Source organism: Thalassophryne amazonica, chromosome 7, assembly GCF_902500255.1.
Source record: "Thalassophryne amazonica chromosome 7, fThaAma1.1, whole genome shotgun sequence".
NCBI classification, from domain to species: domain Eukaryota; kingdom Metazoa; phylum Chordata; class Actinopteri; order Batrachoidiformes; family Batrachoididae; genus Thalassophryne; species Thalassophryne amazonica.
Genome location: NC_047109.1, coordinates 63798414 through 63810381, shown reverse-complemented (window position 1 = coordinate 63810381; position 11968 = coordinate 63798414). Strand labels below are relative to the sequence as shown.

The following is an 11968-nucleotide window of genomic DNA, read 5'->3' as shown; positions in this document are numbered from 1 at the left end:
TATCTTGTCTTTGTGGTGTATTCAGTTGAATATAGGTTGAAGAGGATTTGCAAATCACTGTATTCTGTTTTATTTACATTTTACACAACGTCCCAACTTCATTGGAATTGGGGTTGTAGAAGGCTCTGAACATGTTAATTTTTGCTTGAAAGTTGGATATTTTGACATGGACTTGAATAGGAACCTGCTTGCTTTTGGAGCCAGCCTCAAGTGGCCAGTTAAGGAACTGCATTTTTTTCTTTCTCTGGGTGGGCTTCATCTGAGCCCTGCTTGATCTATATGTGGCCCTGCAATAGAATAGCATCCCACCCATGGTGTACCCCCCTCTAGTGTCGGCTGGGATAGGCTATAGTTCCCCTGATACCCTTCATTGTTAAGCGGCTATTGAAGGTTAATGAATGCATGTGTTAGGTCTGTTAGATTGCAGACTTTATTTTATTTCCATATTTCAGATTGCATTGTTGCAAATCTGTTTTTGTCTGAACGCTGAGATCAGATTCTGACCGTGTTTTGTTCGGTCTGTGACTTTCACACCACATAGCACATAGCTCCCATTACGTGATGCAATCTGCAATGACTCTCCTGGCACCCTTTGAGCAGCCGGGTGAAAGCAGGGGACTCCCCCCACCCACCAAAAAAAAAAAAAACCTGGCAAACACACACACAAAAACAGCTGCTCTGTCCGTCCACATCATTTAAAGCCTTTTATTACACACTGCATTTTGTGTGACCATTTTTGGACATGATTTTTCAGTTCATATTCACTTATTTTGTGTGCACATATGCAAGTGCTTCTTTCCCAAACAGCCTGTTTGGCTGATCACACTGTCAACCGACAGCACACCTCATGTATCTTTCTGTTTCTGGTTTGTTTGTTTTTTTTGGTTATTTATTTTACAATATATAAAATAAAAAATATATAAATATAGCATTGATTATAATCCATATCGCATGAGTCAGAGCTCTGTAGCTGCAGCGTTCAGACACTGAACAGGAGTCACGGGGCTGTTTACAAGTGTGTAACTTTCATTACTCTAGCAACCGATGTGGATTACACCGCAGATGAAGACTCCAACATGGACACAGAAATTTGCTTTGGTTACTTACTGCATGTAATGTGGACAGTCAGTCAGTGAGATCAGATGTGCTTTAAATCTTATTTACCTGGCAGTCTGAACAAAGCCTAAAACACAATTAAGAAATTATTCCCTTTTTTTTTGCATGTCACTGTAAATGGAAAGGAGCTCCTGTTTTCCTCACCCCTCTTCAGTCTGACATGTGACATCAATCAAACTCTCTCCCACATATTGTGTGAGCATCGTGGGATGTGCAGACTTCCTAAGTGGATTCCTGTGACACATGTTAAAGAAGCGAAACTCAAGTAGTTTCAGGCCTGAATGTTGCTTAAAATGGCCTATTTCCTGCATGAACAGATACAGAATGGTCTGACTTTAAGTATTTATAATGTGAAACCCCAACCATATTTAACTGTTAAAGGGACATAGAAAAAAAAAAAGATTTTTACACAGCATGACTGCCTCACGCCCTATGACTGCTGGGATAAGCTCCAGGACAAAGCTCCCCCGCCCCCCTTGACCCTTGATTGGACTAAGTGGGTGTAGAGGATGAATGATGTCTTTAATTGAATCAGATATCGTGTCCTGTCTGTCCATCTGTCTGTGCTCAGCATAACTCCATTAAGATTGCTGCCAGGGTCTCCAAATTCACAGGGAGCATTCTTGGGACACAGACCTTGGACAAGTTCAATGGCTAATTTTGACCTATCCCAAGGGGTCAAAAGGTCATATTCTTTCTACACACTCTTTCATTGATTACATGCTTATACGGCTGAGAGTATTTTAGCATTGCTTCTATATGTTTAATTTCTCATCATTTCTTTCAGTTTCCTGTAGGGGTGGTGGCCAAGTGGTTAATGCGCTTGGTTTCAGTGCGGAAGGTTCCCAGTTTGAATCCCACCCCTACCACATTTCTCCATGTAATGTGGAGTTGCGTCAGGAAGGGCATTCGATGTAAAATTTGTGCCAGTTCAACATGCAGATCCACCTTGGATTTGCTGTGGTGACCCCGAGTACAAAACAAGGGAGCAGCCGAAGGGACTTACTTTTTATTTCTTTCAGTTTCCACAAGTACATTTAAATAATCTCAGGCTTGCAATTGACAACATTTATTGAAACAATCTCCTCAAACTTTCAGACAAAGCTCCGTAATGATGTCTGATGTCTCGTCAATTAATCAGTGGCTTAATTGATGCTGAAAATGATATTCGGAGCCCCTATGAAGATTCTCATCACAGATGGTCACAGTTTATTGACACACGTACCCGAATCATTGCATTTGTCACATCATTTGTTCACAAGGTTTTATAGCTTAATTGGACATAAGACTTTTTTTCCCCTCTGAATAATTAAATAGTGCCGTGCTCATCAAGCACACAGAAGAATAAATAATTTAGCTGATACTGTCTGTGTGTGACTACATGTTAGATTTATCTCTGGATGATGTCTTATTTCTTGTCGTCATTTCTCAGCATCCTTGTCTCCTCATATACAACCCCTGGCAAAAATTATGGAATCACCGGCCTCGGAGGATGTTCATTCAGTTGTTTAATTTTGTAGAAAAAAAGCAGATCACAGACATGACACCAAACTAAAGTCATTTCAAATGGCAACTTTCTGGCTTTAAGAAACACTATAAGAAATCAGGAAAAAAAATTGTGGCAGTTAGTAACGGTTACTTTTTTAGACCAAGCAGAGGGAAAAAATATGGAATCACTCAATTCTGAGGAAAAAATTATGGAATCATGAAAAACAAAAGAACGCTCCAACACATCACTAGTATTTTGTTGCACCACCTCTGGCTTTTATAACAGCTTGCAGTCTCTGAGGCATGGACTTAATGAGTGACAAACAGTACTCTTCATCAATCTGGCTCCAACTTTCTCTGATTGCTGTTTCCAGATCAGCTTTGCAGGTTGGAGCCTTGTCATGGACCATTTTCTTCAACTTCCACCAAAGATTTTCAATTGGATTAAGATCCAGACTATTTGCAGGCCATGAAATTGACCCTATGTGTCTTTTTGCAAGGAATGTTTTCACAGTTTTTGCTGTATGGCAAGATGCATTATCATCTTGAAAAATGATTTCATCATCCCCAAACATCCTTTCAATTGATGGGATAAGAAAAGTGTCCAAAATATCAACGTAAACTTGTGCATTTATTGATGATGTAATGACAGCCATCTCCCCAGTGCCTTTACCTGACATGCAGCCCCATATCATCAATGACTGTGGAAATTTACATGTTCTCTTCAGGCAGTCATCTTTATAAATCTCATTGGAACGGCACCAAACAAAAGTTCCAGCATCATCACCTTGCCCAATGCAGATTCGAGATTCATCTGTTGGGGAAAGTGTAGTGACACGGACCCACAACAGGGGGCGCAAATGAACGGTCAATAGATGAGCCAAAAGGTAACAATTTAATGTTGTGAATGTGCACAACGATTATACAGACAATCACAGAATCTGATAGCAGTCAATACACCAAGGTGACGTGTGGGCAGGCTCGAGGATAGAAGACGTCTGTCCTGAGAAGAGCCGGAACCACACGATTTCCACCGCCACAGAACCCGGAGAATACTGGAGCTGCCAAGTCCCGAATTCCCAGGTGATCACCGTCCCCGACTGTCGGATCTGGTACTGCTGGCGAGGAGCACAAACAGTGAGATGTGGGTGTGTGCACACGCAGTATCAAAAACAGTCAGAAGGTGGAAAGTCACCTCCACCTCTAATCACACACTCGTGCAGCTCCTGTCTAACCACTTATCTGGTTTGGGTGTGAAGCGAAGCCGTCGCTGATCACACCAAACGCCAATCCCACAGATAAGGCAACACCACAGGAAAACGGCTGCAAAGAAGTTCAGACTATTACTCAATGTTTTGTTCAGCAGAGAAAATTACCTTCACAGGTAGATGATATCTCGGCAGCGAGGTGGAGATGACATCCAGCTTTTATGGAGTGATGAAATGAAGATGGGTGACAGCTGTCACTCCCGGTTGTGTCCGTGGCGGCAGCGCCCTCTCGTGCCTGAAGCCCGCACTTCAGGCAGGGCGCCCTCTGGTGGTGGGCCAGCAGTACCTCCTCTTCTGGCAGCCCACACAACATCATCACTGAATATGACTTTCATCCAGTCATCCACAGTCCACGATTGCTTTTCCTTAGCCCGTTGTAACCTTGTTTTTTTCTATTTAGGTGTAAATGATGGCTTTCGTTTAGCTTTTCTGTATGTAAATCCCATTTCCTTTAGGCGGTTTCTTACAGTTCGGTCACAGACGTTGACTCCAGATTCCTCCCATTCGTTCCTCATTTGTTTTGTTGTGCATTTTCGATTTTTGAGACATACTGCTTTAAGTTTTCTGTCTTGATGCTTTGATGTCTTCCTTGGTCTACCAGTATGTTTGCCTTTAACAACCTTCCCATGTTGTTTGTATTTGGGCCAGAGTTTAGACACAGCTGACTGTGAACAACCGACATCTTTTGCAACATTGCGTGATGATTTACCCTCTTTTAAGAGTTTGATAATCCCCTCCTTTGTTACAATTGACATTTCTCGTGTTGGAGCCATGATTCATGTCAGTCAACTTGGTGCAACAGCTCTCCAAGGTGTGATCACTCCTTTTTAGATGCAGACTAACGAGCAGATCTGATTTGATGCAGGTGTTAGTTTTGGGGATGAAAATTTACAGGTTGATTCCATAATTTATTCTTCAGAATTGAGTGATTCCATATTTTTTTCCCTCTGCTTGGTCTAAAAAAGTAACCGTTACTGACTGCCACAATTTTTTTTCCTGATTTCTTATAGTGTTTCTTAAAGCCAGAAAGTTGCCATTTGAAATGACTTTAGTTTTGTGTCATGTCTGTGATCTGCTTTTTTTCTACAAAATTAAACAACTGAATGAACATCCTCAGAGGCCGGTGAGTCCATAATTTTTGCCAGGGGTTGTAGATGTTATTTCTGCAGTGGGTGGGTCCCTCTGCTGGGTTGTTAGAGAACTGCTTCAGCTAATTCTGGCTTATTTGGACAATAAGTTTCTCCTTTTTTCATTGTAGTTTTAAAGAATTATTACTGAAAACATCACCAACAATATATACATATATGTAAATGCAGTCATTGACAGCAAATGCTGACCAAACAGCATAGAAATAATAAAACAGTGTCCACAGCTAGACTTATAAATAATGCCAGAGATCCCCATCTATCCTGCGCCCCCCCCACTCCGACAAAGTACAGACTGATCATCTCTGTACTGTTCATTTACCTGCACAGCCCCATTCCACCACTCTACTATGAATATTTGATGGTAAAGTTATCTTTGCTCATTTGTCTATTTGACTCCTTTACTTGTTACATAAGTATTTTTTCCCTTTTCTTTTTATTATTGTTTATGCACCTATTACTTCTTACAGAAGTATTTTCTTTTCATTATTGTTTATGCACCAATGACACCAAATCAAATTCCTTGTATGTGAGAACTTATCTGACAATAAATTTGATTCTGATTCAAACACATACTGCACTGAAGCATCAAGAAGAATATCAGTCTAAATACATGCACAGCCATGAACACAAATGAAGTTAATATGAGTTAAACAGTGCAGACACACTCACATCAACACAGTTCAAATCCACCCGGAGCATCGAGCTTGTGTTGATGTATTTGTCTACATTATAATTTTCAGCAAATTTGATGATTTCAGTGTGGATGTTTGCAGGATTGTTCACGTTCTAGTCTGACTTTAAATCAAGACTTTTTAAAATCTGAAAATAAGAAAAAATATACATATCAAAGGGGGTTCCCATGAGAGTTTTTGTTGTTTTTTTTCCAGGTATATTCCATTTTGAGTGCTTTGATATAGCTGACAACATGGCAAATTAGAAAGCACTTTCAACAAAAAGTATTGTATTAGAGAAAAGCTTATATAAATGCCAAATCATAAATTTGGTTGCTTATTTTTGAGAAACTAACAGCTTTTGAACACGTGATTGAACATTTTACTAGGTTAAAAGTTATTCTTTTATATTGTGTTTTGCAGCTTCATTAATTTTATATGGGTCATTAACTGTATAATCCAACTTTTTTCATTTTTACTGATCATGTATGTTCTTTTGGTGCACAATGTAAATAAGTTCTTGTATTTTATAGTAAATTACAAAAGCAGTCTTGAAATGTGTATTTTAACATTTAAAGTTGCATTTGGTGCTAATAAAATATTAGGTTTTCTGTGATTTGGAGATATAGACTTTTTTAGCGCATTTTTACATAGTTTCCTCATTGCAATTCTAGTATTATTATTGCATCTCATGTATATATATATAGATAGATAGATAGATAGATAGATAGATAGATAGATAGATAGATAGATAGATAGATAGATAGATAGATAGATAGATAGATAGATAGATAGATAGATAGATAGATAGATAGATAGATAGATAGATAGATAGATAGATAGATAGATAGATAGATAGATAGATAGATAGATAGATAGATAGATAGATAGATAGATGGATGGATGGATGGATGGATGGATGGATGGATGGATGGATGCCAGGTGGCCTTTGTGTATGTGTATGCGTGCATGTGTTTGGCTTTGTTCGTGGAGAAACTGGGTGGAACTGACATTTGCTGTTTGGTATGCTTATGTGTTTTGGGTCAAGGATGAACGCTACGAAAACAGAACGTTGACTAATATTTTTAGAGAAATTAGCAATGTTAGCTAACAACAGTGAATAATGGACATCGATAATTAAATTCTGGAGTCACACGCCAATCCAGCAGGGGGTGGTAAATCATCTATATATTAAAAGCCAAGTGCCCTTTGTGTATGTGTATGATCACGGACAAACTGGGGAGCACTCACATTTGCCGTTTGGTATGTTTATGTATTTTGGATGGAGGTTGAATGCCGCTAAAAAGAAACATTGATAGGACTAATATTTTTGGAGAAATTACAGATATTATGTAACAACAGTGAACACTGGACGTTGATAATTACATTCTGGACTCACATGACATTCCAAATCATTACAGAAACTTTGCTTAATTTATTACATCTATTTTATAAACACTACCCAATCTAGAGCCCATGGATCCCCACAGGCAACACGCTAGTTTATTTTATTGCTGTTTGGTTTTCTGCAGGGCCACACTGGAAATAAGTATGTTTTGTACTTTACAGAGGACAACACATTAAAGGCAGTACTTCATGGAACACCACTTCAGAGTGATTGGATGATGATACTCAGAGGCAGGATAAACTGCCTGTTTGGTGGTGCGCCACCTGACTAGCCTCATGGATGAGGCGGCCAGTGAAGTGGCTGCAGTGAACTCACGGCCGGCAACAACAGAGGAGGTTAAATTGGCTGCTAGTAGCTTTGAGTGCTGCAGTCTTCTCGGCTTTTGGTAGTAAGGGGATGATAAGGTTTAAGTCTGTCTTGGTAAATCACATACATACAGCCATGTTCAGACACCCAGTCCATGAACTTGTCCAGTCCCTGCCCCTGGCTATGGAGCTTGGGGGAGTCTCCTTTCTTGCTGTGAACCTGACAGACTTCCAAAGGTCCAGCTCATTTACGTCACATTCAAAACACTCTCTTCCCTTTTTGCACAATGTTGCCATTATGGATCCATTTTGGAGGGACACCACCCTCCACCCACAATCCACCTCCTCATCCTTTTGCCCCCAAAGGTCACCTCTCTCTCAGCAAGTTACCAATTAGTCCTCGTTACTGGCCTGACGATCTGCCGTCTGACGTCAACTCCTTATGATGTAAGCAGCCATCCTCAGCTGCTCGTGTCACGACGGTAGCGGGTTAGCATGCAAATGAACTGCAGCCAGGTCACGAGCCTGTGATGTTCAGACGTGGGTGTTCATGTTATGCTGTGACGTTTAAGAAAAGAGCCAATCACAGCGGTGATGTGAGAGCTTTTTGTTTCCATGGTGACATTTTTTGTTCAAGTGGTAATTGTCTCAACATCCGGATGCTCACATCTGTTGTTCCTTTTATTTGATTTTTTTATATTTTACATGCTGAGACAAACACAGCAATACAAACACACAGATACAAATGTATTTGTTGATGAGTGCTTGCAGTGTTTTATACTTTGACTTGACATTTTGTTTTTGTCTTCACAGTTACGTTCCGCCTGTATGACACAGATGGAAACGGCTCTCTGGACAGCTTGGTAAATGCTTTTTTACTCTTAAAGAAATTTTACTGAATAGTTACCTTCAAGATTTGTCCAGGCATTGAAATTATTAATAAATATTACTAATTCAAATTTAACAGGTAGCCATGGTGTGACGGACAGAAACATCAGTAGTATAGCAACTGAAATACATGAATTCAATGAGAGGAATAGTTTCTGTGCTTTAACCATACAGTCACACTGGTTGACATATGACAATGTCGGCTTTTTGGTTTGTTAAATTTATATTGTACACATGCTTCGCTAGAGCCATGATGTGAGATCTTAGAATTGAAGTATTATAGGTCTTGAAGAGTACTGGGCTGAACGGCTGCTTGGGAACAAGTTTCCTCCAGTTTCAACCACCCAAAACAACTGATAAAGATGATTATTACTATAATATTAAATACAATTATAATAGTTCTGAGAAGCCACACAGCCTAAGCGTTTGCTGATTTTTTTTTCCTGAGCCCACTAGATGGCAGTCTTTATTCCAAAAAGAATGTACACTACATTTCAGTTTAATTTAATCCTTTTTTTAAAGCACTGACTAAAGTGAAAACAACTATACAAGAGCTCTTTCTTGGCCCAACAAATTTCAAGAAAAGTAGTTCAGAAATTAATCCAGGGTCCTATTCTTAATATATGGATTACCATATTCGCAGGATTAAATTGATGACATTGTGCAGTGATCCTGGATCTTCTGGTTCATTGAGAGGCTGGCTTCATTGCCACAGCAACATATGCAGAATGACAAACCTACTCAGGAGCATGTTTGCTGAATCTAAGTGGGATTAGATCTGGGATGACTGCACGGTTGTCACAATCCTTTACTGTGCCCAAGCGGTAAGCTATAGCCATGCAAAATGAGGCAAAACAGGTAGAAAAAAAAAGAATTCCTTGACTGGCTGCTGGAGGCTGAATCCAAAAAGGAGCAGGATCCCACAGAAGCTTCTGTGGGATCCTGCTCAGTCGGATCCTGCTCAATCGGATGTTCAATCGGATTCAGGTCTGGGCTCTGGCTGGGCCACTCAAGGACATTCACAGAGTTGTCCTGAAGCCACTCCTTTGATATCTTGGCTGTGTGCTTAGGGTCATTGTCCTGCTGAAAGATGAACCATCAAGAGTCCTCTGGAGCAGGTTTTCATCCAGGATGTCTCTGTACATTGCTGCATTCAGCTTTCTCTCAATCCTCACTAGTCCTCTAGTTCAGTGATTCTCAACCGGGGTGCCGTGATCGATCATCAGGGGTGCCGTGGGTATTTTTCATATTCGCGATTACTGTGAATTATTTATTTTATCCACAAAGCATAAAACGACTCAGAATCTGATGTCAAACGTGCTGCAGCCTCGCTCTCGTCTTAAGGCGGGACAATAACAAGGAGGCTGACGGCCGATTAAAACAGTGCCGTCTCCTTCAAAAGCCGTCTAAAATGCGGAGCTGTTGGTGTGTGCGTCAGTGCCTGTGTGTGTGTGTGCGCGCGAAGTTAACAGGCTGCAGACTGCGAGGGAGGGGGTGAGTGAGGGAGATTCCTGAATGCAGGCGCGACACGTTCAGTGCGCAGCGAGCGCGGAGCAGAGAGAGGATTTTAACCCAAGTGAACGTTAACAAAACAGAAACATGAAGCTGCCTTTACTTCTCTCTGAACTTTCTCTAAAGGTGTGATTCTGCCGTTACCATCCTGTTCACACCATGTGCGCGTCGTATGCTGAATTTATGAGATCATGAGATAAAATAAATGGTCAAATATCTTTAAAAACATATTTAAAAAATGAGAATATATGAATGAACTGAGCCACAAAAAAAAAAAAAAAACAATGTTCAGACGCAGAGATCACAAAAAGCAGGTGAGAACTCTGAACTTTAACAGCTGTTATTTTCCAAAGGTATTTATTTGTTCAATCTTGAGCTTAATGCAGTGTTTAAGCACAAAACGTGACTGATGAGGAGAAACAATTTCAGAAATGCAACAGGAACAACCACAAATCAGAAAAAGTTGGGACTGTATGTAAAATGAAGATAAAAATAAAAATGTTGCACCATTCCCAGTTTCTCCACTCACAGAAGCCAAATGTTCTTCCAGAGGTGTGTAATTATACTACAATAGTAGAATATAAAGAAGGGAAAAAAAGAAAAAAAATAGACAATATATTCGTCAATCGCAATTATTTGTCTGACAATTAATCGTCTCCAGAAATTCCTAATCGTGACAGCCCTACTTGAGATCAGAGCGCAAAATGCTTGAGGATTTTCGAAATGCGGTGTTTTCTGTATTGATTTTCTATTGCCATAATTGGGTTCTGCGCAAAACCAGAGGTAATAGAATTATAATATTATTTTGGTTGGTGGTGTGCCGCAGGATTTTGTAAATACAAAAAGGGTGCCGCGGCTCAAAAAAGGTTGAAAATCACTGCTCTAGTTCCTGCTGCTGAAAAAATACCCACAGCATGATGCTGCCACCACCATGCTTCACTAAAGGGATGGTGCCTGGTTTCCTCCAAACATAACGCCTGGCATTCACGCCAAAGAGTTCAATCTTTGTCTCATCAGACCAGAGAATTTTGTTTCTCATGGTCTGAGAGTCCTTTAGGTGCCTTTTGTCAAACTCCAGGCAGGCTGCTAGGTGCCTTTACTAAGGAGTGGCTTCCGTCTGACCACTCTACCATACAGGCCTGATTTGTAGATTGCTGTAGACATGGTTGTCCTTCTGGAAGGTTCTCCTCTCTCCACAGAGGAATGTTGGAGGTGTGACAGAGTGACCATCAGGTTCTTGGTCACCTTCCTGACTAAGGCCCTTCTCCCCTGATCACTTAGTTTAGACAGGTGGACAGCTCTTGGAAGAATCCTGCTGGATCCAAACTTCTTCCATTTACAGATGATGGAGGCCAATGTGCTCATTGGGACCATCAAAGCAGCAGAAATGTTTCTGTAACATTCCCCAGGTTTGTGCCTCAAGACAGTACTCTCTCAAAGGTCTCCAGACAGTTCCTTTGACTTCATGCTTGGTATGTACTCTGACATGCACTGTCAACTGTGGGACCTTATACAACCCCAATTCCAATGAAACTGGGACATTGTGTAAAATGTAAATTAAAAATAGAATACAATGATTTGCAAATCCTCTTCAACCTATATTCAATTGAATACACCACAAAGACAAGATATTTAATGTTCAAACTGATAAACTTTATTGTTTTTGTGCAAATATTTGCTCATTTTGAAATGGATGCCTGCAACACATTTCAAAACAGCTGGGACAGTGGTATGTTTACCACTGTTACATCACCTTTCCTTCTAACGCCATTCAATAAACATTTGGGAACTGAGGATGCTAATTGTTAAAGCTTTGTAGGTGGAATTCTTTCCCATTCTTGCTTGATTTACGACTTCAGTTGTTGCAGTGACAGAAAGCATCCAACTTATTGAATGTGTCTATTGGAATAGACACATTCAACTGAACTAGGTATCACTTCCTGTTCCGGAGCACAGCAGTGTTTGCTGTATCTGTTAGCTGTTTGAACTGAGCTGTTTGAGTTATTTGAATTAACAGTCTTTTTCAAGACTTTTTTATTTATTTATTTTTTTTACTTTTTCACCGTGCTCCAACGCCTAAAGAAGACCTCTAACGGTCGAAACATCGTGACGGAGCACTTCTATCAGCTAACTTTCATCAGCGTTGGCAAGCTAACTAGCTTGC

The 11968-nt window shown here is 40.3% G+C and overlaps 1 protein-coding gene across 1 annotated transcript in view; it reads left to right on the top strand.

Moving 5' to 3' along the window:
* The window catches only part of dgkb (diacylglycerol kinase, beta), a 290604-nt gene that overhangs the window by 127082 nt on the left and 151554 nt on the right, over positions 1–11968 (top strand). Inside the window, exon 7 of the mRNA XM_034174329.1 lies at positions 8218–8267. Within this exon, the coding sequence (XP_034030220.1) occupies positions 8218–8267 (50 nt within the window). The remainder of the gene's footprint in view (positions 1–8217; positions 8268–11968) is intronic.